This window comes from Microtus pennsylvanicus, chromosome 11, assembly GCF_037038515.1.
Source record: "Microtus pennsylvanicus isolate mMicPen1 chromosome 11, mMicPen1.hap1, whole genome shotgun sequence".
Classification (NCBI taxonomy): Eukaryota; Metazoa; Chordata; class Mammalia; order Rodentia; family Cricetidae; genus Microtus; species Microtus pennsylvanicus.
Window position 1 is genome coordinate 50,015,805 of NC_134589.1, and position 27,193 is coordinate 50,042,997.

Sequence of the window (27,193 nt, forward strand, 5' to 3'; positions counted from 1 at the left end):
CATTTCTTTTTGGGGGGGGGGAATTATCGAGACAGGGTTTCTCTGTAGCTTTTGGTTCCTGTCCTGGAACTAGCTCTTGTAGACCAGGCTGGCCTCGAACTCACAGAGATCCACCTGCCTCTGCCTCCTGAGTGCTGGGATTAAAGGCATGCACCAGCACTGCCCGGCTTTCATCCATTTCTTTAAAGGAGTTTTTCACATCCTGTTTAATGATCTCTAACATTTTCATAATGTTACATCTAAAGTCTATTTCTTCTACTTCTTATGGATTAGGGTGTTCAAGTCTTCCTGTTGTATGTTCACTGGATTCTGGTGTTGTCATGTTGCTTTTCAGATTGTTGGAGAAATTCTTGAATTGGCACCTGCCCACTTCTTTCTTCAAATGCTGTTAGGAGAGTCTTGGCAGCTTGGTCCAATCTTTGCTGTGGATACCTCTGTACTTGGGGGTTTTTCTTGGTCTGCCCTCTCTTAGGTCCCCTCAGCAATGGAGTTGTCTCTCAGCTCCTCTCCACTCTGAAGAAGGCCCTCCGAACGGAACCTCTGATACAGGATCCAGGTCACTTACTTGCCAGGGACCTCACAGACAAAAGGGCAGCCTTGCTGGGTGCAGGCTCAGTAGAACAAAGAAACTCCTACAGCAGTTGCCCTCACCACTTTGTCCGCAGACCCTCAGTTCCACAGCAGGCTGAGTTGGAGGATCCTATGACCCTGCAGATGGGACGAGGTGCCTGGGGCCAAGCTGGCATTTGATAAGAAGAGAAAGGCAGTAGCCGAGGAGAGACTCTTCCACTGAAGGACCAGAAAGTTTAGGGGATTGGATAGTGCCTGTGCTCCCTTTCCAGGGTGTCCCATCGGCCATTCGAGTACACACTCACCTCTCCTCATGGCTCTTCTTGTACAGCACTACTGCTGCTGTTTAAAGCAAAAGAGACCATGTCCATGTGGGTTGGTATCTTAAAGGATATTGGCTAAAAGAGCAGAATGTACTCCACAGCACCTCCCCCTTTTGTTTAAATAAGAGAGTTCCAAACCCAGTACAAAACTATATATACTAGGAACAGATATCAAGTATAATTAGAACTACAAGCTGCATAAACAATATTAAGCAAGGAACATAAGTTAAATGTTTTAATAAACATTCTATCCTATGGAGTCTAAGTCTTGTATAGGAAATGGATTGTCTAGATCATAAGAGTACAGTAACTGTGACTATCATTTTCAACTCCATCAAAGGCCTGAGAAGAAGATAATATTACTTGAGCAGGCAGGAAGTACAATGAAGTAGCTTCCAAACTGAGCGATATATGACAGAGACAATTAGCTACCTGAGCAAAGTCTCATTTTGCAACCTTGAAGAAACCAACTTTGGCCAAGGCCTAGCATAACTGACAGACCATTTTCAGAGGAAGGAAAATTTTCAAAATCATCTTACCCTGTCTTGGCACACTTATCCATTTCTGTATATCATGCAACTTGTCACTGGTTGAGGAATCATCAGTTCCTTGCCCAAAGGCAAGTTTTGCCAAGAAGAAAACAAGCTCCAAGTGGAGTGTCTTTGGTGCTCAACATTCTCTCAGGAATTGACTGTTGCTGTCAGAAGCAGTCATGTCTTATGTCTACAGAACCCTGAGTTATTTAAAGCCATGTTCCACAGATCCTTAAAGTGATTGAAAATTGCCTATCTAGATAGTATACAGTCTCTATGTATCTATATTACCTAACTGATCTGACTGTATGTACAACAAACATGAGCAACTATTGGCCTATAATAATTAATACCTGTATAAATTAAAGACTAAAAGTTCATGTCAGAATATTAAATAATCTATAAACAAGTGTGCAACAAATGAGGACAATGACCTCAAAACGTAAACAGTCTGTAAGTATCTTGATCAGATGTAGGAGTAATATATAATACAATATGAAAATATATCCTAAAAGTTGTCTCAATATATAAAATGTCCTAAACAGAGATAAGAATATACATATATACAATCTGAAAGAATAACTTTGCATAGGTGTACAAATAATGTAAACAAAAAATAATAAATATAATTTGGTTTTTTTATTTTTTTGTTTTTTATTTATTTATTTATATATTTTAAATTTATTTATTTATTAAGGATTTTCTGCCTCCTCCCCGCAACCGCCTCCCATTTCCCTCCCCCTCCCCCGATCAAGTCACCCTCCCTCATCTGCTCGAAGAGCAATCAGGGTTCCTTGACCTGTGGGAAGCCCAAGGACCGCCCACCTCTATCCAGGTCTCCTAAGGTGAGCATCCAATCTGCCTAGGCTCCCCCAAAGCCAGTACGTGCAGTAGGATCAAAAACCCACAACAATTGTTCTTGAGTTCTCAGTATTCCTCATTGTCCTCTATGTTCAGCTAGTCCGGATTTATCCCATGCTTTTCCAGACCCAGGCCAGCTGGTCTTGGTGAGTTCCCAGTAGAACATCCCCATTGTCTCAGTGTGTGGGTGCACCCCTCGCGGTCCTGAGTTCCTTGCTCGTGCTCCGTCTCCTTCTGCTCCTGATTTGGACCTTGAGATTTCTATCCCGTGCTTCTCTGTCTCTGTCTCCTTTCATCGCCTGATGAAGGTTAATATTCATGAGGATGCCTATGTGTTTGTCTTTGGGTTCACCTTCTTATTTAGCTTCTCTAGGAACATGCATTATAAGCTCAATGTCCTTTATTTATGGCTAGAAACCAAATATGAGTGAGTACATCCCATGTTCCTCTTTTTGGGTCTGGCTTACCTCACTCAGGATAGTGTTTTCTATTTCCATCCATTTGTATGCAAAATTCAAGAAGTCCTTGTTTTTTACTGCTGAGTAATACTCTAATATGTATATATTCCATACTTTCTTCATACATTTTTCCATTGAAGGGCATCTAGGTTTTTTCCAGGTTCTGGCTATTACAAACAATGCTCCCATGAACATAGTTGAGCATATACTTTTGTTGTATGATAGGGCCTCTCTTGGGTATATTCCCAAGAGTGGTATTGCTGGATCCAGGGGTAGGTTGATTCCGAATTTCCTGAGAAACCGAAACACTGCTTTCCAGAGTGGTTGCACAAGTTTGCATTCCCACCAGCAATGGGTGAGTTTACCCCTTTCTCCACAACCTCTCCAGCAAAGGCTATCATTGGTGTTTTTTATTTTAGCCATTCTGACAGGTGTAAGATGGTATCTTAAAGTTGTCTTGATTTGCATTTCCCTGATCGCTAGGGAAGTTGAGCATGACCTTAAGTGTCTTTTGGCCATTTGAAGTTCTTCTGTTGAGAATTCTCTGTTCAGCTCAGTGCCCCATTTTATAATTGGATTGATTAGCCTTTTACGGTCTAGTTTCTTGATTTCTTTATATATTTTGGAGATCAGACCTTTGTCAGTTGCGGGGTTGGTGAAAATCTTCTCCCAGTAAGTGGGTTGCCTTTTTATCTTAGTGACATTGTCCTTTGCTTTACAGAAACTTCTCAGCCTCAGGAGGTCCCATTTATTCAGTGATGCCTTTAGTGTCTGTGATGCTGGGGTTATACGTAGGAAGTGGTCTCCTGTGCCCATGTGCTGTAGAGTACTTCCCACTTCCTCTTCTATCAAGTTCAGTGTGTTCAGAATGATATTGAGGTCTTTAATCCATTTGGACTTGAGTTTTGTGCATGGTGATAGATATGGATCTATTTTCATTCTTTTACAGATTGACATCCAGTTTTGCCAGCACAATTTGTTGAAAATGCTCTCTTTTTTCCATTGTATACTTTTAGCTGCTTTATCGAAAATCAGGTGGTCATAGGTTTGTGGATTAATGTCAGGGTCTTCTATTCGATTCCATTGGTCGACTTCTCTGTTTTTATGCCAATACCAGGCTGTTTTCAATACTGTAGCTCTATAATAGAGTTTGAAGTCAGAGATGGTAATGCCTCCAGAAGTTCCTTTATTGTATAAGATTGTTCTGGCTATCCTGGGTTTTTTGTTCTTCCATATAAAGTTGATTATTGTCTTCTCCAGATTTGTGAAGAATTTTGATGGGATTTTGATGGGGATTGCATTGAATCTATAGATTGCTTTTGGTAGAACTGCCATTTTTTCTATGTTGATCCTCCCAATCCAAGAGCAAGGGAGGTCCTTCCATTTTCTGGTGTCTTTCACTTTCTTTCTTCAAAGACTTATACTTCTTGTCGAATAGGTCTTTCACTTCCTTGGTCCGGGTTACCCCTAGATATTTTATGCTATTTGTGGCTATCGTGAAAGGTGATGCTTCTCTGATTTCCTTCTCTGCTTCCATATCCTTTGTGTATAGGAGGGCGACTGATTTTTTGGAGTTGATCTTGTATCCTGCCACATTACTAAAAGTGTTTATCAGCTGTAGGAGTTCTTTGGTAGAATTTTTGGGGTCACTTATGTATACTATCATATCATCTGCAAATAACGAAAGCTTAACTTCTTCCTTTCCAATACAAATCCCCTTGATCTCCTTATGTTGTATTATTGCTATTGCTAGAACTTCAAGCACTATATTGAAGAGGTATGGAGAGAGTGGACATCCTTGTCGTGTTCCTGATTTTAGTGGGATGGCTTTGAGTTTTTCTCCGTTCAATTTAATGTTAGCTGTTGGCTTGCTGTAAATAGCTTTTATTATATTTAGGTACGATCCTTGTATCCCTATTCTCTCCAAGACTTTTATCATAAAGGGGTGTTGAATTTTGTCAAAAGCTTTTTCAGCATCTAATGAAATGATCATATGATTTTTTTCTTTCAGTTTATTTATGTGGTGGATTACATTGATAGATTTTCGTATGTTGAACCAGCCCTGCATCTCTGGGATGAAGCCTACTTGATCATAATGGATAATATTTCTAATGTGTTCTTGGATTCGGTTTGCCAGTATTTTGTTGAGTATTTTTGTGTCGATGTTCATGAGTGAGATTGGCCTGTAATTCTCTTTCCTGGTTGAGTCTTTGTGTGGTTTTGGTATCAGAGTAACTGTAGCTTTATAAAAGGAGTTTGGTAATGACCCTTCTGTTTCTATATTGTGGAATACATTAAGGAGTATAGGTATTAGCTCTTTTTGGAAGTTCTGGTAGAATTCCGCATTGAAACCATCTGGTCCTGGGCTTTTTTTGGTAGGGAGGTTTTTGATAACCTCTTCTAATTCTTTGCGACTAACAGGTCTGTTTAGATTGTTCACCTGGTCCTGGTTTAACTTTGGTATATGGTATTTATCTAAAAAAGTGTCCATTTCTTTTATATTTTCCAATTTTGTGTTATACAGGCTTTTGTAGTAAGATCTAATGATTCTCTGAATTTCCTCTGTGTCTGTGGTTATGTCCCCCTTTTCATTTCTGATCTTATTTATTTGTGTGTTCTCTCTCTGTCATTTAATTAGTTTGGATAGGGGTTTGTCGATCTTGTTGATTTTCTCCAAGAACCAGCTTTTTGTTTCATTGATTCTTTGGACTGTTTTCTGTGTTTCTATTTTGTTGATTTCGGCCCTCAGTTTTATTATTTCCAGTCTTCTACTTCTCCTGGGCGCGTCTGCTTCTTTTTTTTTCTAGAGCTTTCAGGTGTGTTGTTAAGTCCCCAGTGTATGCATTCTCCGTTTTCTTTAAGTGGGCACTTAGTGCTATGAACTTTCCTCTTAGCACTGCTTTCATAATGTCCCATAGGTTTGAGTATGTTGTCTCTTTATTTTCATTAAATTCAAGGAAGACTTTAATTTCTTTCTTAATTTCTTCCTTGACCCAGGTGTGGTTCAGTAGTTGACTGTTCAGTTTCCATGAGTTTGTCGGCTTTCGGTGGGTAGCATTGTTGTTGCCTTCTAACTTTAATCCGTGGTAATCAGATAGGACACAGGTGGACACTGATATTTTTTTGTATCTGTGGATATGTCCTAAACATAGATAAGAATATACATATATACAATCTGACAGAATAACTTTGCATAGGTGTACAAATAATGTAAACAAAAAATAAGAAATATAATTTGAACTTGCATCAATATACAAAACTTTACCAATGTAAATTATCCATGAATAATAGCTCACAAGTGTTCATTCTATTACCCACTATTATTATCCCCCGTGTTTTGAACAAAAACATTTATCACCTCTATCTAATATAAGTAATAATCAACAACCCCTAAGCAGTGTTCCCAACCCTATGGACAAGCTTTTTGGGGATGGGGCGTCATCTTCTAAAATTGCTTCCCGCTGTCATGGGGGCGATGTTCTCTTAATGGGATTCTGCAAAATTAAAGTGATAGTTAAGTTTCAAAATTACTGTCTAGTATAGTTACAAACGATTTCTGAGCAGTAAATAGATAGGGCTTGTTTTTCAAAGTTCTTATTTGGAGTTGGTCCAGGATGTCATAAAAAGGTGCACCATTTCAGCAGCTGGTACCCAAAAAAGCAGTTATATAGTAGCACTGTCTGCATCATGATGTCATCTCAACTAGATGGCATTGTTGCTATGCTGCCCCATCTTCTTCCTGAAAACTTCAAAGATTACTGCAGGGAAAAGATCTATAGGAAAATCTATTGTTCATCATGGAAAACTTAAATATCATTCATATAAACATACATTCAATGAAGTACATGATTTATGAAATAACATGGAGAAAATAAGATTTTTTTCCTAAAGTCTTTTTTCTGCATCAAAACAGATGGCTCACAATATGAGACAGAAACTCTAAATGTTTCCTTTAACAACATGCTTGGATTTAGAGAAGAACAGAGCCATTGTCCAGCTCCAAAACCAGCTGAATATATTAATGTGTTTGTGTGTGTGTGTGTGTGTGTAAATGTAAGCATAACCCAAACCTTGATTTATAAACCATACTCTGTTTTCTAGATGCTCCTTAATAGATAGTTAATTTTTCTTCTGTCAGCATTCAAGCATCCAGGGTCTCTTGAATTTTTGATGATGTCTACTTTTCTGTAAAGATAAGAGCAGAATCCTGCCCTAATACTTATGAGGTTTCCTTACCACCTGTATGATTGTCACCATTGTGGATGAGCTGTCATTTCTCTTTTTCAAGAGGCTTCTCCTTTTCAAAGTAAATCTTTATTGATTTTGATGGTATCCATAATTTTTCTTCTCCTGTGGAAATGAACAAAACCCCTTCCCAAATGCAGTACATCTCCTGGTTTCCATGGTGATGTCAAAACATCCTTGAAATATACTGGTTGATTCAATTCAGAAGTTTTTTCCATTATCCAATGCCTCTCTGCTGCTGTTGTTTCTTTCTCATTAGCATTAATAAAATTCAAGGTTATATTTCTAGGGGTATTTTCTATCCCTTTCTGTTTGTTCAGCATATCCTTTACAATAAGATTTGACCTTTCTATAACTGCTTGATCTGTAGGATTATTTGGTATACCTGTAATGTGCTTTATCTTATAATAAGCCAGAAAAAATGCTTCATTTTCTTAGATATACATGTTGGACAATTGTCTGTCTTTATTTGTGCAGTTATACCCATGATGGCCATAACTTCTGATAAATGAATCAGCCTTTTCTGAGCTCAAGGCAGTTGCCCATTGAAAACCTGAGTACGTGTCTATGTTGTGGTGTACATATTTTAATTTACCAAATTCCGTAAAGTGAAACACATCCATCTGCCAAATGTCATTCCTTTGAGTACCCGTTGGGTGACTCCCTGCAGGCAACGGTGTTTGATTATAGAAAGAGCAAGTAGGAAACCTCTTTATAATCTCCTTAGCTTGTAGCGATGTAATAGAAAACTCTTTCTTTAAACCTTTACTATTGACATGTTTTTTTATGAAATTCAGAGGCCTGCAACACACTTCCAATCAGTTATTGATCAATTTCTTCATTACCTTGTGCTAGAGAACGTAGCAGACCTGTACAGGCTCAGATGTGTGTTATGTATATAGGACAAAGTTTATTCCAGATTATATCTTGCACCTGGATAAATAATGAAGTCAATTCTGTATAATCTGGTATAAATTTAGGCATTTCAATATGCAAGACAACTCCTTCTGCATATTGTAAATCAGTAACTATATTGAGAGGTTCTTTAAAATCCTTTAGTACCATAAGAATAGCATTTAATTCTGCCTTCTGGACAGAATTATAAGGGCTTTGTTCCACCTTACTTAATTCTTCTGATTTGTAACCTACCTTCCCTGATTTATTTGCATCAGTATAAAATGTATGGGCTCCAGTTATTGATGCATCACATACAATTTGGGGAGGAATCCAAGAGGTTCTCTTTATGAGGTTAAGTCTATCATTTGGAATAAGTGCTATTAATTTCTCCAAAAAAATTAGCACAAGCCCTTTGCCAGGGTTCATTATCTTCCCATAAATATTTTATTTCTTCATCAGTAAAAGGCACTATAATCTTTGCAGGATCTATACCTGCTAATTGTCAAAGTCTCAATTTACCTTTTGTAATTAATTCAGAGACCTTTTCCACATAAGTTTTTAAGTTTTTACTTTGTTTATGTGTAAAAAGATCCATTCTAAGATGATATCATCCCTCTGCATTAAAATTCCTGTAGTAGAATTTCTGGAAGGCAATATGACTAGAATACAATTAAGATTTGGATTCACCCTATCAACATGTGCCTCTTGTAATTTCTCCTCAACAATCTTCAATTCCTTTTCCACTTCAGCTGTTAATTCAAGTCTTTATCACCATCTAAGGTTTTGTTTAAATGAATTATTAGATCAGGTGTTATCCCAACAGCCAGTCGTAGACTGGAAATGTCTCCTAATAATCTTTGAAAGTCATTAAGAGTCCACAACCGTTCTCTTTTAATTTGTGCCTTCTAATTTCTAATTTTCTATAAACCTATCCTGTAACCTAGGTAATTAACAGAATCTCCTCTTTGAAACTTTTCAGTAGGAATTTGTAATCCCCATTTAGGCAAGACTTTATTTACTTCTTCAAATATCCTTTTTAAAGTAACTATATTTGAATCCCATAGCAAAATGTCATTCATGTAATGACAAATTATAGACTTAGGAAATTGCTTATGTATTATTTCCAGTGGCTGGATGACAAAGTATCGGCACAGGGTGGGGGTTTGAGCATTGCACGTGGAAGAATGGCTCATTGATATGTCCTAGTAGGCTGAGAATTAAGTAGGCACTGTGAAGGCAAACTTTATTCTATCCTTTTCTTGTAAAGGTATAGTGAAGAAACAATCCTTTAAATCAATAACTATGAATGGCCATCCCTTTGGTAACAGAGAAGGCAGTGGAATTCCAGACTGTAGAGGGCCCAAAGGGTGATTAGCTCTAAGATCTGTCACCATTCTCCATTTTCCAGATTTATTTTTAACAACAAATACAGGAGAGCTACTGGATCATCCCATAGACAGAATGAGGACAGAGTTGTGTCTGTGAACTCACCCTTTATACTCAACCCCAAGAGCAGGTCTGGCACAGAGTAAGACATCAATAAATATCTGAAATGTGAATGAACATCATACATCATTATTATTATTATTGTGATTATTATTATTATTAGTCAAGTGAAGACCTGAACTAAATTCTTCTGCGCTAAAGCTCACATTCTTAACACCCAAAATGTGTATCCAGTATGATGTACAGCTTAGAGAGGTGCCATAGTTGTTGAAAGGTGGAAAGAATGAAACAAAGAATAAACAACTCTAATGTATTCCTTTATGCTCCATCTTTCTCTCCATAATTTATTAAACATTTCAGAAATACATCAAAGCGAAGGAAGAGAAAACTTTTACCCCACACAGACCTGGAAAACAAATGATTTGCTGCAAAATTTCACACAGCTACTACTTCTACAAAAACCTTGCCCAAGAGGCTGGGAGACCTTGGAATGGGAAAGATGGCATAAATATAAAGAAGAGGAAAGAGGACATCTGATTGAGATCCAAAACTTATTTTGTCCAAGCCTGGATACCCAGAAAGAGCCTCAACTTGTTGTATTAGAGGGGGCGGCTGGAACTGGAAAGTCAACACTGGCCAGAGAGGTGAGGAGAGCATGGGAGGAAGGCCAGCTCTACAGAGATCGCTTCCAGCATGTTTTCTACTTCAGCTGCAGAGAGCTGGCCCAGTGCAAGCAGCTGAGTCTGGCTGAGCTCATAGCAAAAGACCAGACTGTGCCTGCAGCTCCCATCAGGGAGATCCTGTCTCACCCTGAGAAGCTGCTCTTCATTCTGGATGGCATAGATGAGCCAGAATGGGTCTTGGAGGATCAGAATCCTGAACTCTGCCTGCATTGGAGCCAGACACAACCTGTGCACACACTGCTGGGCAGTTTGCTGGGGAAATCTGTCCTGCCTCAGGCTTCCTTGCTGCTCACAGCTCGAACCAAAGTTCTGAAGAAATTTATTCCTTCCTTGAGGCAGCCACGTTGGGTGGAAGTCCTGGGCTTCTCTAAGTCTGGACGGAAGGAATACATCTACAAATATTTCAGAGAGGAAAGAGAAGCAATGGCAGCTTTTAACTTGGTTAAATCAAACCCAGTGCTCTCAACACTGTGTGAGGTGCCCTGGGTGTCCTGGCTGGTCTGCACCTGCCTGAAGCAGCAGATGGATCGGGGAGAAGACCTCTCACTGACCTCACAGACCACCACAGAGCTCTACCTGAAATACCTTTCCCAGGCTCTCTCAGGTTATGCCCTGAGGAACCAGCTCAGAACACTCTGCTCTCTGGCTGCTGAGGGAATCTTCCAAAGAAGGACCTTGTTCAGTGAGAGAGATTTTTGGATCCAAAGATTGGATGATGATGACATTGCCACTTTCCTGAAGACTGGTATCATTCAAAGGCATCCTGTCTCTCTGAGTTACAGCTTTGCCCACTTGTATCTCCAGGAGTTCTTTGCAGCAATGTCCTATGTATTGGAGACTGATGTGCCAAGACATGGTTATATTGATGTCTACAGAAGTGTGGGAACACTGGATGACGTCTATGGAAGACATGACATGTTTGAGGCACCCACTGTGCGCTTCCTATTTGGTCTTTCAGGTAAAAGAGGAATGAGAGAAATAGAGACGATCTTTGCCTGCAGTTTGCTTCAGAAGCCAAGGTTGTACCTACAATGGCACATCCTAGAGGAAACCCAACACCATCAACCAGATACTCTGGATTTACTCCATTGTCTGTATGAGACTCAGGATGGAGACCTCCTGACAGATGTAATGTACAGTTTTCAGGGAACAAAGGTGCATGCCTCAGTGGATATGCTATACCCAGTGTTCCAGAAAAGCATTAACCACCTGGTGGTCCAGACAGATGTGGAACTCATGGTGGTCACTTTCTGCATTAAGTTCTGCCACCATGTGGAAAGGCTTCAGCTGAACGCTTGTGGACAACAGGGACAAAGGCCAGTGGTCCCCAGTATGGTTCTGTGAGTATCCAGACACAGCCCTCTCTCCAGCTTCCCTGTGGATTGCATGAGCACACATGTTCTGAGCACCAGAAGCACTCTTAGTTGGTTTCGGGTCATCAGGATCCAGGTCACCAGCGAGATCTAACTGCTGAATCTGACCACATTTCTCTGTTTGCCTCTGTGTGCCTAACTATGCAATTGAGGTATGAGCTCGGTAAGGACCACCCACCTTCTCTGATTCAAATCCTCTTCACCCTTCACAAGCTTCAAATGACCCACAGTTACTGGTCCTCTCGCTCATCATGCTTTCTCTCTGAGAGAAACCTCATCCAATTCCTGCAGGCATCATCTTCTCTCACCATGACAAGTACATTGAACCTGAGGTCTTCCCACCCCAGAAGGCATATGCATTAGAGTCCCTACATTTTTCGTGATCAGATGCTTTTCTTATATGTGTCAATGAAGGCAGCATGAGCCTGACACTCAGCTTGAGGGTGTCCTAATGTCCACCGATCCCAGCAGCAATGTAGACCTTGTATTCCAGGGTTTCCTTTCACTGTGCAGAAGTGGTAAACCAGTTTCAGTAGGTGTCTCTCTCCTCTTTAGATGTTTCGATAAGCACTGATTTAGTATCAGGCCCTGCCAATCAATTGCAAGAGGAGAAATACAGTTGTTCTCCCAAAGATTTCAAAATTGGAAGAGAAGAAAACCAACTACTCTAATTACACAGGGTGTGGCTGTTGAAATAATCAGAAACAACAGTTATCTAGTGTGGAGGACTTTGACACCAAATCTGAATAACACAGCAAGAGCTCATGTGAAAAATAAGTAGCTTAAGAGTAGTGGAGCAAAGGTTAGAGAACAGGAAGAGGATGAGGAGAGGAGGGAAAACTGGTCAAAGAAAACAAATGTAATTAAACTGTGTTATATACATGTAGGAAGTTGTCTCAATGACTCTTATTTTTTATTAATAGGATGGAATAATAAAAACATACTTGCTGCAGAAGAGTGAGGATTTATCAATTATCAAAACAACATAAAATTAGTATCCTACATAATTCCATTTCTTAGAGAGCAGCATTAAATATTGAGTGTGTACATGTCATCCCAAACACAGAAGGCCGAAACAAGAAGGTCAGAAGTCCCAGCCTAGCCTGGGCTATATAGTGTAATGTTGTCTCAAAATGTCATTGACTAAGGATGTTACTCATTTGGTAGAGAGATTGCCTACTCTGTGGGATAATTTTCTGTTGCTGTGGTAAAGCACCATGGCCAAGGCAACTTATAGTAGAGTTTATCTGGTCTTCTGTCCAGAGGGATCAGGGTCCATCGTGGCAGAGGGAAAGGATGTGACTGGAGCAGCAGCTGAGAGCTCAAGTCTTCAACCACAAACAAAGCACAAAGAATGTACTGGGTGTGGCTCAGGGCCTTGAAATCTTAAATCCTATCTCCAGTGATGTATTTCTTCCCACGAAGTCAAACCTCCTAAGCCTCTTCAAAGAGAGTTAAGGATCAAGCATTCAAATTTGCATGTCTAGGTGACCTGTCATTTAAAACACCTCACCTAATAAGCCCAAGACCCTGGGTTTGATTAACAGCATGAAAGAAGGAATATGACACCCCCTTTTATCTTTTATGTATATAATTTTCTATGGGATTCCTGAGCCACACAATTTCTGTTATCTTATATTCACGTTTATTTTCTTAATGAATCAAGACTCTTCTCTGGTCCTGAAAGCCTAGGACAACACCATTCTGAATCTTCTGAATTGCCTTCTGATATTGCCTAGAGAGACTATCTTAGTGAATTGAGTTTTTCCTGTTCTTGGCCCATATAAGTTGCTTCTAAGTGTTTATGGTTATAAAGAAGTGAGCCCTGAAGGGCCTCGATACAGATGATGGAAATAGAAGTGCCTTTGTGTGGAGCTTCAGAATTCCAAGTATGTACAGAGAAAGAGACTAGATAGGGTCAGAGAAACAAGGAACACCAGCCTGCTTGCAGGTACAGTGGCCTTCAGAACCTAGAAACAACCCTAAGGGATTGGGAGAGGCTTTGACTAACAGTGAAAAAGTAAAATTGAGAGGAAAATCAGACAAGGCAGGGAGAGAAGTAGGAAGCCACTGCACATAAGGAAAATGGGTGGACCTTGATTAAAGTCAAGGGATAAAGGAGGGTGAATGGCTTAGTTAGGGCTCCTATTGGTGTAGAGACATCATGACAAGAAAACATTTGATTGTGGGGGCTCGCTTTCAGTTTAGAGGTTCAGCCCATTATCATCATGGTGGGATAGGGCAGTTTGCAGGTAGACACAGTGCTGGAGAGGTAGCTGCTACATGTTGATAAGCAGGCAGCTAGAAATAGACTGTCTCACTGGGTGTGGCTTGAACATATATGTGACTTCAAAGCCTCCACCTCCACAATGAAACAATTCCTCCAGCAAGACCATAGCTCCTCCAACAAGTCCATACCTTCTAAAGTTGAAGCTCTCTTTAATCGCCATTTTCTTTCTAACTACCATGGTGAGCAACTTCTGTGTGTGGTTTATAATGATGCCTCTTGTTTCATATTAGCACGTTCTGAAGTTCCACTTTCAGTCAGTGTACATACTAAACACGCATCAAAACTACCATCCTGTGGGAACTGAAAGACTGGTTCCACCATTAAGAGAGCCTGGTGCTCTTTCAGAGGGTGTGGATTCATTCCCAGCACCCACATCAGATGGCTCACAATCACCTTTATCTACACTTCTTGAGGATCCAATGCCCTGCTTCAAGTCTCTGCAGGTTTCTACATGCATAGAGTGCAAACAGACAAGCAGTCATATAAACATTCACTGTCTTAGGCCTTGTATTGCTATGAAGAGACATTTTGACCAAGGCAACTCTTTTTATTTTTATATCACTTTATTCTTTTTTTAAAAGAAAAAATATCTTTTTATTTTACATACCAATCCCAGTTCCTTCTCCCTACCCTCCTCCCATCCCCCCACCCCAACATCCATTCTTCAGAGAGGGTAAGGCACTATGCTAAGGGAAGGTTCAATGCCCTCCCTACTATATCTAGGCTGAACAAGGTATCCATCCAAAGAGAATAGGTTCCCTAAAACCCAGTACAAGCAGTAGGGATAAGTTCTGGTGCCACTGCCAGTGGCCCTGCAGTCTGCCCCAACCACACAACTATCACCCACATTTAGAAGGACTAGAATGGACCTATGCTGACTTCTTCCTTGTCTGACTGAGTTGTAGTAAGCTTCCATTAGCTCAGGTAAGCTGTTTCAATAGGTATTCCCATCACGGTCTTGACCCCTTTGCTCATATTCTCACTCCTCCCACTCTTCAACTAGACTTTGGGAGCTCAGCCCAGTGCTCTGCTTTGGGTCTCTGCCTTCTGTTTCCATCAGTTGCTGGATGAAGGTTCTATGTGACATTTAAGAAATTTGTCGGATCTCTGTGAGTTCGAGACCAGCCTGGTCTACAGAGCGAGTTCCAGGACAGGCTCCAAAGCCACAGAGAAACCCTGTCTCGAAAAACAAAAAAAAAATCTTTATTGATTTTGATGGTATCCATAATTTTTCTTCTCCTGTGGAAATGAACAAAACCCCTTCCCAAATGCAGTACATCTCCTGGTTTCCATGGTGATGTCAAAACATCCTTGAAATATACTGGTTGATTCAATTCAGAAGTTTTTTCCATTATCCAATGCCTCTCTGCTGCTGTTGTTTCTTTCTCATTAGCATTAATAAAATTCAAGGTTATATTTCTAGGGGTATTTTCTATCCCTTTCTGTTTGTTCAGCATATCCTTTACAATAAGATTTGACCTTTCTATAACTGCTTGATCTGTAGGATTATTTGGTATACCTGTAATGTGCTTTATCTTATAATAAGCCAGAAAAAATGCTTCATTTTCTTAGATATACATGTTGGACAATTGTCTGTCTTTATTTGTGCAGTTATACCCATGATGGCCATAACTTCTGATAAATGAATCAGCCTTTTCTGAGCTCAAGGCAGTTGCCCATTGAAAACCTGAGTACGTGTCTATGTTGTGGTGTACATATTTTAATTTACCAAATTCCGTAAAGTGAAACACATCCATCTGCCAAATGTCATTCCTTTGAGTACCCGTTGGGTGACTCCCTGCAGGCAACGGTGTTTGATTATAGAAAGAGCAAGTAGGAAACCTCTTTATAATCTCCTTAGCTTGTAGCGATGTAATAGAAAACTCTTTCTTTAAACCTTTACTATTGACATGTTTTTTTATGAAATTCAGAGGCCTGCAACACACTTCCAATCAGTTATTGATCAATTTCTTCATTACCTTGTGCTAGAGAACGTAGCAGACCTGTACAGGCTCAGATGTGTGTTATGTATATAGGACAAAGTTTATTCCAGATTATATCTTGCACCTGGATAAATAATGAAGTCAATTCTGTATAATCTGGTATAAATTTAGGCATTTCAATATGCAAGACAACTCCTTCTGCATATTGTAAATCAGTAACTATATTGAGAGGTTCTTTAAAATCCTTTAGTACCATAAGAATAGCATTTAATTCTGCCTTCTGGACAGAATTATAAGGGCTTTGTTCCACCTTACTTAATTCTTCTGATTTGTAACCTACCTTCCCTGATTTATTTGCATCAGTATAAAATGTATGGGCTCCAGTTATTGATGCATCACATACAATTTGGGGAGGAATCCAAGAGGTTCTCTTTATGAGGTTAAGTCTATCATTTGGAATAAGTGCTATTAATTTCTCCAAAAAAATTAGCACAAGCCCTTTGCCAGGGTTCATTATCTTCCCATAAATATTTTATTTCTTCATCAGTAAAAGGCACTATAATCTTTGCAGGATCTATACCTGCTAATTGTCAAAGTCTCAATTTACCTTTTGTAATTAATTCAGAGACCTTTTCCACATAAGTTTTTAAGTTTTTACTTTGTTTATGTGTAAAAAGATCCATTCTAAGATGATATCATCCCTCTGCATTAAAATTCCTGTAGTAGAATTTCTGGAAGGCAATATGACTAGAATACAATTAAGATTTGGATTCACCCTATCAACATGTGCCTCTTGTAATTTCTCCTCAACAATCTTCAATTCCTTTTCCACTTCAGCTGTTAATTCAAGTCTTTATCACCATCTAAGGTTTTGTTTAAATGAATTATTAGATCAGGTGTTATCCCAACAGCCAGTCGTAGACTGGAAATGTCTCCTAATAATCTTTGAAAGTCATTAAGAGTCCACAACCGTTCTCTTTTAATTTGTGCCTTCTAATTTCTAATTTTCTATAAACCTATCCTGTAACCTAGGTAATTAACAGAATCTCCTCTTTGAAACTTTTCAGTAGGAATTTGTAATCCCCATTTAGGCAAGACTTTATTTACTTCTTCAAATATCCTTTTTAAAGTAACTATATTTGAATCCCATAGCAAAATGTCATTCATGTAATGACAAATTATAGACTTAGGAAATTGCTTATGTATTATTTCCAGTGGCTGGATGACAAAGTATCGGCACAGGGTGGGGGTTTGAGCATTGCACGTGGAAGAATGGCTCATTGATATGTCCTAGTAGGCTGAGAATTAAGTAGGCACTGTGAAGGCAAACTTTATTCTATCCTTTTCTTGTAAAGGTATAGTGAAGAAACAATCCTTTAAATCAATAACTATGAATGGCCATCCCTTTGGTAACAGAGAAGGCAGTGGAATTCCAGACTGTAGAGGGCCCAAAGGGTGATTAGCTCTAAGATCTGTCACCATTCTCCATTTTCCAGATTTATTTTTAACAACAAATACAGGAGAGCTACTGGATCATCCCATAGACAGAATGAGGACAGAGTTGTGTCTGTGAACTCACCCTTTATACTCAACCCCAAGAGCAGGTCTGGCACAGAGTAAGACATCAATAAATATCTGAAATGTGAATGAACATCATACATCATTATTATTATTATTGTGATTATTATTATTATTAGTCAAGTGAAGACCTGAACTAAATTCTTCTGCGCTAAAGCTCACATTCTTAACACCCAAAATGTGTATCCAGTATGATGTACAGCTTAGAGAGGTGCCATAGTTGTTGAAAGGTGGAAAGAATGAAACAAAGAATAAACAACTCTAATGTATTCCTTTATGCTCCATCTTTCTCTCCATAATTTATTAAACATTTCAGAAATACATCAAAGCGAAGGAAGAGAAAACTTTTACCCCACACAGACCTGGAAAACAAATGATTTGCTGCAAAATTTCACACAGCTACTACTTCTACAAAAACCTTGCCCAAGAGGCTGGGAGACCTTGGAATGGGAAAGATGGCATAAATATAAAGAAGAGGAAAGAGGACATCTGATTGAGATCCAAAACTTATTTTGTCCAAGCCTGGATACCCAGAAAGAGCCTCAACTTGTTGTATTAGAGGGGGCGGCTGGAACTGGAAAGTCAACACTGGCCAGAGAGGTGAGGAGAGCATGGGAGGAAGGCCAGCTCTACAGAGATCGCTTCCAGCATGTTTTCTACTTCAGCTGCAGAGAGCTGGCCCAGTGCAAGCAGCTGAGTCTGGCTGAGCTCATAGCAAAAGACCAGACTGTGCCTGCAGCTCCCATCAGGGAGATCCTGTCTCACCCTGAGAAGCTGCTCTTCATTCTGGATGGCATAGATGAGCCAGAATGGGTCTTGGAGGATCAGAATCCTGAACTCTGCCTGCATTGGAGCCAGACACAACCTGTGCACACACTGCTGGGCAGTTTGCTGGGGAAATCTGTCCTGCCTCAGGCTTCCTTGCTGCTCACAGCTCGAACCAAAGTTCTGAAGAAATTTATTCCTTCCTTGAGGCAGCCACGTTGGGTGGAAGTCCTGGGCTTCTCTAAGTCTGGACGGAAGGAATACATCTACAAATATTTCAGAGAGGAAAGAGAAGCAATGGCAGCTTTTAACTTGGTTAAATCAAACCCAGTGCTCTCAACACTGTGTGAGGTGCCCTGGGTGTCCTGGCTGGTCTGCACCTGCCTGAAGCAGCAGATGGATCGGGGAGAAGACCTCTCACTGACCTCACAGACCACCACAGAGCTCTACCTGAAATACCTTTCCCAGGCTCTCTCAGGTTATGCCCTGAGGAACCAGCTCAGAACACTCTGCTCTCTGGCTGCTGAGGGAATCTTCCAAAGAAGGACCTTGTTCAGTGAGAGAGATTTTTGGATCCAAAGATTGGATGATGATGACATTGCCACTTTCCTGAAGACTGGTATCATTCAAAGGCATCCTGTCTCTCTGAGTTACAGCTTTGCCCACTTGTATCTCCAGGAGTTCTTTGCAGCAATGTCCTATGTATTGGAGACTGATGTGCCAAGACATGGTTATATTGATGTCTACAGAAGTGTGGGAACACTGGATGACGTCTATGGAAGACATGACATGTTTGAGGCACCCACTGTGCGCTTCCTATTTGGTCTTTCAGGTAAAAGAGGAATGAGAGAAATAGAGACGATCTTTGCCTGCAGTTTGCTTCAGAAGCCAAGGTTGTACCTACAATGGCACATCCTAGAGGAAACCCAACACCATCAACCAGATACTCTGGATTTACTCCATTGTCTGTATGAGACTCAGGATGGAGACCTCCTGACAGATGTAATGTACAGTTTTCAGGGAACAAAGGTGCATGCCTCAGTGGATATGCTATACCCAGTGTTCCAGAAAAGCATTAACCACCTGGTGGTCCAGACAGATGTGGAACTCATGGTGGTCACTTTCTGCATTAAGTTCTGCCACCATGTGGAAAGGCTTCAGCTGAACGCTTGTGGACAACAGGGACAAAGGCCAGTGGTCCCCAGTATGGTTCTGTGAGTATCCAGACACAGCCCTCTCTCCAGCTTCCCTGTGGATTGCATGAGCACACATGTTCTGAGCACCAGAAGCACTCTTAGTTGGTTTCGGGTCATCAGGATCCAGGTCACCAGCGAGATCTAACTGCTGAATCTGACCACATTTCTCTGTTTGCCTCTGTGTGCCTAACTATGCAATTGAGGTATGAGCTCGGTAAGGACCACCCACCTTCTCTGATTCAAATCCTCTTCACCCTTCACAAGCTTCAAATGACCCACAGTTACTGGTCCTCTCGCTCATCATGCTTTCTCTCTGAGAGAAACCTCATCCAATTCCTGCAGGCATCATCTTCTCTCACCATGACAAGTACATTGAACCTGAGGTCTTCCCACCCCAGAAGGCATATGCATTAGAGTCCCTACATTTTTCGTGATCAGATGCTTTTCTTATATGTGTCAATGAAGGCAGCATGAGCCTGACACTCAGCTTGAGGGTGTCCTAATGTCCACCGATCCCAGCAGCAATGTAGACCTTGTATTCCAGGGTTTCCTTTCACTGTGCAGAAGTGGTAAACCAGTTTCAGTAGGTGTCTCTCTCCTCTTTAGATGTTTCGATAAGCACTGATTTAGTATCAGGCCCTGCCAATCAATTGCAAGAGGAGAAATACAGTTGTTCTCCCAAAGATTTCAAAATTGGAAGAGAAGAAAACCAACTACTCTAATTACACAGGGTGTGGCTGTTGAAATAATCAGAAACAACAGTTATCTAGTGTGGAGGACTTTGACACCAAATCTGAATAACACAGCAAGAGCTCATGTGAAAAATAAGTAGCTTAAGAGTAGTGGAGCAAAGGTTAGAGAACAGGAAGAGGATGAGGAGAGGAGGGAAAACTGGTCAAAGAAAACAAATGTAATTAAACTGTGTTATATACATGTAGGAAGTTGTCTCAATGACTCTTATTTTTTATTAATAGGATGGAATAATAAAAACATACTTGCTGCAGAAGAGTGAGGATTTATCAATTATCAAAACAACATAAAATTAGTATCCTACATAATTCCATTTCTTAGAGAGCAGCATTAAATATTGAGTGTGTACATGTCATCCCAAACACAGAAGGCCGAAACAAGAAGGTCAGAAGTCCCAGCCTAGCCTGGGCTATATAGTGTAATGTTGTCTCAAAATGTCATTGACTAAGGATGTTACTCATTTGGTAGAGAGATTGCCTACTCTGTGGGATAATTTTCTGTTGCTGTGGTAAAGCACCATGGCCAAGGCAACTTATAGTAGAGTTTATCTGGTCTTCTGTCCAGAGGGATCAGGGTCCATCGTGGCAGAGGGAAAGGATGTGACTGGAGCAGCAGCTGAGAGCTCAAGTCTTCAACCACAAACAAAGCACAAAGAATGTACTGGGTGTGGCTCAGGGCCTTGAAATCTTAAATCCTATCTCCAGTGATGTATTTCTTCCCACGAAGTCAAACCTCCTAAGCCTCTTCAAAGAGAGTTAAGGATCAAGCATTCAAATTTGCATGTCTAGGTGACCTGTCATTTAAAACACCTCACCTAATAAGCCCAAGACCCTGGGTTTGATTAACAGCATGAAAGAAGGAATATGACACCCCCTTTTATCTTTTATGTATATAATTTTCTATGGGATTCCTGAGCCACACAATTTCTGTTATCTTATATTCACGTTTATTTTCTTAATGAATCAAGACTCTTCTCTGGTCCTGAAAGCCTAGGACAACACCATTCTGAATCTTCTGAATTGCCTTCTGATATTGCCTAGAGAGACTATCTTAGTGAATTGAGTTTTTCCTGTTCTTGGCCCATATAAGTTGCTTCTAAGTGTTTATGGTTATAAAGAAGTGAGCCCTGAAGGGCCTCGATACAGATGATGGAAATAGAAGTGCCTTTGTGTGGAGCTTCAGAATTCCAAGTATGTACAGAGAAAGAGACTAGATAGGGTCAGAGAAACAAGGAACACCAGCCTGCTTGCAGGTACAGTGGCCTTCAGAACCTAGAAACAACCCTAAGGGATTGGGAGAGGCTTTGACTAACAGTGAAAAAGTAAAATTGAGAGGAAAATCAGACAAGGCAGGGAGAGAAGTAGGAAGCCACTGCACATAAGGAAAATGGGTGGACCTTGATTAAAGTCAAGGGATAAAGGAGGGTGAATGGCTTAGTTAGGGCTCCTATTGGTGTAGAGACATCATGACAAGAAAACATTTGATTGTGGGGGCTCGCTTTCAGTTTAGAGGTTCAGCCCATTATCATCATGGTGGGATAGGGCAGTTTGCAGGTAGACACAGTGCTGGAGAGGTAGCTGCTACATGTTGATAAGCAGGCAGCTAGAAATAGACTGTCTCACTGGGTGTGGCTTGAACATATATGTGACTTCAAAGCCTCCACCTCCACAATGAAACAATTCCTCCAGCAAGACCATAGCTCCTCCAACAAGTCCATACCTTCTAAAGTTGAAGCTCTCTTTAATCGCCATTTTCTTTCTAACTACCATGGTGAGCAACTTCTGTGTGTGGTTTATAATGATGCCTCTTGTTTCATATTAGCACGTTCTGAAGTTCCACTTTCAGTCAGTGTACATACTAAACACGCATCAAAACTACCATCCTGTGGGAACTGAAAGACTGGTTCCACCATTAAGAGAGCCTGGTGCTCTTTCAGAGGGTGTGGATTCATTCCCAGCACCCACATCAGATGGCTCACAATCACCTTTATCTACACTTCTTGAGGATCCAATGCCCTGCTTCAAGTCTCTGCAGGTTTCTACATGCATAGAGTGCAAACAGACAAGCAGTCATATAAACATTCACTGTCTTAGGCCTTGTATTGCTATGAAGAGACATTTTGACCAAGGCAACTCTTTTTATTTTTATATCACTTTATTCTTTTTTTTAAAGAAAAAATATCTTTTTATTTTACATACCAATCCCAGTTCCTTCTCCCTACCCTCCTCCCATCCCCCCACCCCAACATCCATTCTTCAGAGAGGGTAAGGCACTATGCTAAGGGAAGGTTCAATGCCCTCCCTACTATATCTAGGCTGAACAAGGTATCCATCCAAAGAGAATAGGTTCCCTAAAACCCAGTACAAGCAGTAGGGATAAGTTCTGGTGCCACTGCCAGTGGCCCTGCAGTCTGCCCCAACCACACAACTATCACCCACATTTAGAAGGACTAGAATGGACCTATGCTGACTTCTTCCTTGTCTGACTGAGTTGTAGTAAGCTTCCATTAGCTCAGGTAAGCTGTTTCAATAGGTATTCCCATCACGGTCTTGACCCCTTTGCTCATATTCTCACTCCTCCCACTCTTCAACTAGACTTTGGGAGCTCAGCCCAGTGCTCTGCTTTGGGTCTCTGCCTTCTGTTTCCATCAGTTGCTGGATGAAGGTTCTATGTGACATTTAAGAAATTTGTCGGATCTCTGTGAGTTCGAGACCAGCCTGGTCTACAGAGCGAGTTCCAGGACAGGCTCCAAAGCCACAGAGAAACCCTGTCTCGAAAAACAAAAAAAAAAAAAAAAAAAAAAAAAAAAAAAAAAGAAGAAGAAATTTGTCAATCTTGACTACAGAGCAAGGCCAGTTCAGGCACCCTCTCCTCTTAAATGGGGTCATCTTTGTGGATTCCTGGGAATTTCTCTAGTACCAGATTTCTTACTAGTCCCATAATGACTATCTCAATCAAAATATCTCTTTTCTTGATCTCATGTCTGTACTTCCTACATCTTGACTATCCCTTTCCCTCGGGTTTTCTTCCCACCTTCTTCTGGCCTCTTTTCCTTTTACACTCCCATCTACACCCACGCCCATGTTCCCATTTTGTCGGGAGATCTTGTCTATTTGCCCTTTCCAGGTGAATCTATATGCGTTTTTCTTAGGGTTCACTTGTTACTTAGCTTCCCTAGGATCATTAACTATAGGCTCAATATCCTTTGCTTTACAGATAGTATCAACTTATGAATGAGTACATAGCATGTTTATCTTTCTTGGTCTGGGTTACTTCACTCAGGATGATTTTGCTCCAATTCCATCCATTTGCATGCATATTTCTGGATGTAATTGTTTTATTTTGTTTTGTTTTTTTACCACTGAGTAGTACTCTAAGATGTAAAAGTTCCACATTTTTCTTATTTATTATTCAGTTGAGGGACATCTTGGGTGTTTCTAGTTTCTGGCTGCTACAAATAATGCTGCTATGGACATAGTTGAACAGTTGTCCTTGAAGTATGATTGAGCATATTTTGGTTATATGCCCAAGAGTAGTATTTCTGGGTCCTGAGGTAGGTTGAATTCTAATTTTCTGAGAAACTGCCATACTGATTTCCAAGAGTGGTTGTATAAGTTTGCATTCTCACCAGCAATGGAGGAGTGTTTATCTTACTCCACATTCTCTACAACATAAGCTATCATTGGTGTTTTTCATCTTAGCCATTCTGACTGGTGTAAGATGGTATCTCAAAGTCATTTTGATTTGCATTTCCCTGATGACTGCGGATGGTGAAATTTCAATAAGTGTCTGTCAACCATTTAGATTCTTCTGTTGAGAACTTTCTGCTCAGTTAAGTAGCCATTTTTAAATTGGATTATTTGGATTTTTGATGTCTAATTTCTTTTTATTTCTTTTTTAAACTGATTTTTATTGAGCTCTACTTTTTTTTTTCTCTCCTCCTCTCCTTGTCTCTCCCCCTCCCCTTCAACCCTCTCCCAATGTCCCGATGCTCCCAATTTACTCAGGAGATCTTGTCTTTTTCTATTTCCCATGTAGATTAGATCTATGTATGTCTCTCTTAGGGTCTTCATTGTTATCTAGGTTCTCTGGAATTGTCATTTGTGAGCTGGTTTTCATTGATTTATGTTTAAAAACACTTATGAGTGATTACATGTGATAATTCTCTTTCTGGGTCTGGGTTACCTCACTCAATATGATGTTTTCTAGATCCATCTATTTACCTACAAAATTCAAGATGTCATTATTTTTTTCTGCTGTGTAGTACTGCATTGTGTAAATGTACCACATTTTCCTTATCCATTCTTTGGTCAAAGGCCATTTAGGTTGTTTCCAGGTTCTGGCTATGACAAACAATGCTACTATGAACATAGTTGAACACCTACCTGTCCTTGTGGCTTGATTGAGCTTCCTTTGGCTATATGCTCAAAAGGGGTATTATTGTGTCTTGAGGAAGGTTGTTTCCTAATTTTCTGAGAAATCACAACACTGACATCCAAAGAGGCTGTACCAGATTGCATTCCCACCAGCAATGCAGGAGTGTTCCTTTTACCCCACAACCTCTATAGCATAAGTTGCCTTTAGTATTTTTGATCTTGGCCATTCTTACAGGTGTAAGATGGAACCTCAGAGTTGTTTTGTTCTGCATTTTGATGATTAAAGATGTTGAGCATTTTCATAAATGTTTTTTAGGCATTTTAGATTCCTCTGTTGAGAGTTCTCTGTTTAGGTCTATAGTCCATATTATTGGATTATTTGTTCTTATGACGACCAATTTCTTGAGTTCTTTGTACTTTTTGGAGATCAGCCCTCTCTCTGATGTGGTGTTGGTGAAGATCTTTTCCCATTCAGTATGCTGCCTTTTTGTCTTAGTGACTGTGTCCTTTGCTTTAGAAGCTTCTCAGTTTCAGGAGATCCCATTCATTTACTGATGCTCGCACTGTCTGTGATGCTGGTGATATATTTAGGAAGTAGTCTTCTGTGCCCATACATTGAAGGCTACTTTCCACTTTCTCTTCTATTATCTTCAGTATGGTTGAATTTATATTGATGTCTTTAATCTATTTGGACTTGAGTTTTGTGATATGGATCTATTTTCATACTTCTACATGTTGATATCCAGTTATACCAGCACCATTTGTTGTAGATGCATTCTTTGTTCCTTGTATAATTTTAGCTTCTTTGTCAAAAACTCAGGTGTCCATAGATGTAGGAGTCTTCAATTTGATTCCATTGGTCAACCTGTCTGTTTTTATGCCAATACCAAGAAGTTTTCATTACTGTAGTTCTATAATAGAGCTTGATGTCAGATATGCTGATGCCTCCAGAAGTTGCTTTATTATACAGGATTGTTTTGGCTACCCTGGGTTTGTTTTTTCATATGAAGTTGATTATTTTTTCTTTCAAGGTCTGAGAAAAATTATGTTGAGATTTTTGAGGGAGATTACTTTGAATCTAAAGATTGCTTTTGGTAGGATTGACATTTTTATTGTATTGATCCCACCCATCCAAGAGCATGGGAGATCTTTCATTTTCTGGTATCTTCTTCAATTTCTTTCTTCAAAGACTTAATGTTGAACATATCTTTCACTTCTCTGATTAGTGTTGCTCCAAGACATTTTACATTATTTGTGACTATTGTGAAGGGTGATGTTTCTCTGATTTCTCTCTCAGCTTCTTTATCATTTATATATAGGAGGACTACTGTTGTTGTTGTTGTTGTTTTTGTTTTGTTTTGATGACTCAACATTACTGAAGGTATTATCAGCTGTAGAAGTTCCCTAATGGAGTTTTGTGGTCAATTATTTATATTATCATATCATCTGCAAATAGTGAAAGTTTGACTTCTTTTTTACAGTTTGAATCACCTTGATCTTCTTTTGTTGTCTTACTGCTCTAGCAAGAACTTCAGAAAATATGTTGTATAGATATGGAGAGAGTAGACAGCCTTGCCTTCTTCTTGATTTAAGTGGGATTGTTTTGAATTTCTCCCCATCTAAGTTGATGTTGTCTGTGGGCTTGCTGTATATTGCTTTTATTATGGTTAGATTATGAGTATCAGGGTAACTGTATACTCATAAAAAGAGTTTGGCAATGTTCTTTCTGTTTCTATTCTATGGGACAATTTGAGGATTATATGTATTAGCTATTCTTTGAAGTTTTGATAGAATTGAGCTCCGAAACCATCCAACTCTAGACTTTTTTTTTAGGGAGGCTTTTTATGAGTGCTTCTATGTCATTGCAGGTTTTAGGTCTATGTAAATTGTTAACCTGGTCTTGATTTAATTTTGGTATGTGGTACCTATCCAGAAAATTGTCCATTTCTTTTACATTTTCCAATTTTGTGGAGTACAGGTTTTTAGTAGTATGACCTAATAATTCCCTGGATTTCCATAGTGTCTGTTGATATGTCCCCCCCCCCTTTCATTTCTGATTTTGGTGTAGATGGAACGGCAGGCTGCATTCCCACCTCCCAGCTCCTGCATGGCTAGCTTTACCCAAAATAATTACATGGAAAGTGTATTCTTTTAAATGCTGCCTGGCCCATATCTCCAGCCTCTTACTGGCTAACTCTCACATCGTGATTAACCCATATTTAGTAATCTGTGTAGCACCATGAGGTGGTGGCTTACCGGGAAGGATTCTAGCCTGCTTCCATCTCGGAGAGGAGAGCTATGGCGTCTGCCTGACTCGGCTTCTTTCTCCCAGCATTCTGTTCTGTCTAATCCACCTATCTAAGCTGCTGTCCTAGCAAAAGGGCCAAGGCAGTTTCTTTATTAACCAATGAAAGTAACACATAGACAAATGACCCTCCTCCATCGTTTTGGATAAGGGTTTGTCTAGCTGTTGATTTTCTTAAAGAACCAGCTCTTTATTTCATTGATTCTTTGTATTTTTTCTATTGTATTGTTTTTATTTTATTGATTTCAGCCCCTATTTAATATTTCCTGTCATCTACTCCTCCTGGGTGAATCTTCTTCTTTTTGTTATTGTACTAGTGTGTTTCTCCACTTTCTCTATGTGGGCACTTAGTGCTGTGAACTTTCCTTTTGGCATTGCTTTCATAGTGTACCATAGATTTGGATATGTTGTGCCTTCCTTTTCATTGAATTCTAGGAAGTCGTTAATTTATTTTTTTATTTCTTCCTTGACCCAGGGTAGTTCAATAGAGCACTGTTCAATTTCCGTGAGTTTGTAGTTGTTCTGTGATTAGTGTTGTTAAATTCTGACTTTAACCATTTTGATCTGATAAGATATGAGGGTTTACTCCAATTTGTTTGTA

The 27,193-nt window shown here is 39.9% G+C and overlaps 2 protein-coding genes across 2 annotated transcripts in view; both read left to right on the forward strand.

Moving 5' to 3' along the window:
• Window positions 1–11,360, forward strand: part of LOC142860483 (NACHT, LRR and PYD domains-containing protein 1b allele 4-like) — a 35,096-nt gene extending 23,736 nt beyond the window's left edge. The window contains exon 9 of the mRNA XM_075991804.1: window positions 9,694–11,360. Coding sequence (XP_075847919.1) covers window positions 9,694–11,360 — 1,667 coding nt within the window. The remainder of the gene's footprint in view (window positions 1–9,693) is intronic.
• A 6,104-nt stretch (window positions 11,361–17,464) lies between these two features.
• Window positions 17,465–27,193, forward strand: part of LOC142831594 (NACHT, LRR and PYD domains-containing protein 1a-like) — a 33,486-nt gene continuing 23,757 nt past the window's right edge. Inside the window, exon 1 of the mRNA XM_075941807.1 lies at window positions 17,465–19,179. Coding sequence (XP_075797922.1) covers window positions 17,465–19,179 — 1,715 coding nt within the window. The remainder of the gene's footprint in view (window positions 19,180–27,193) is intronic.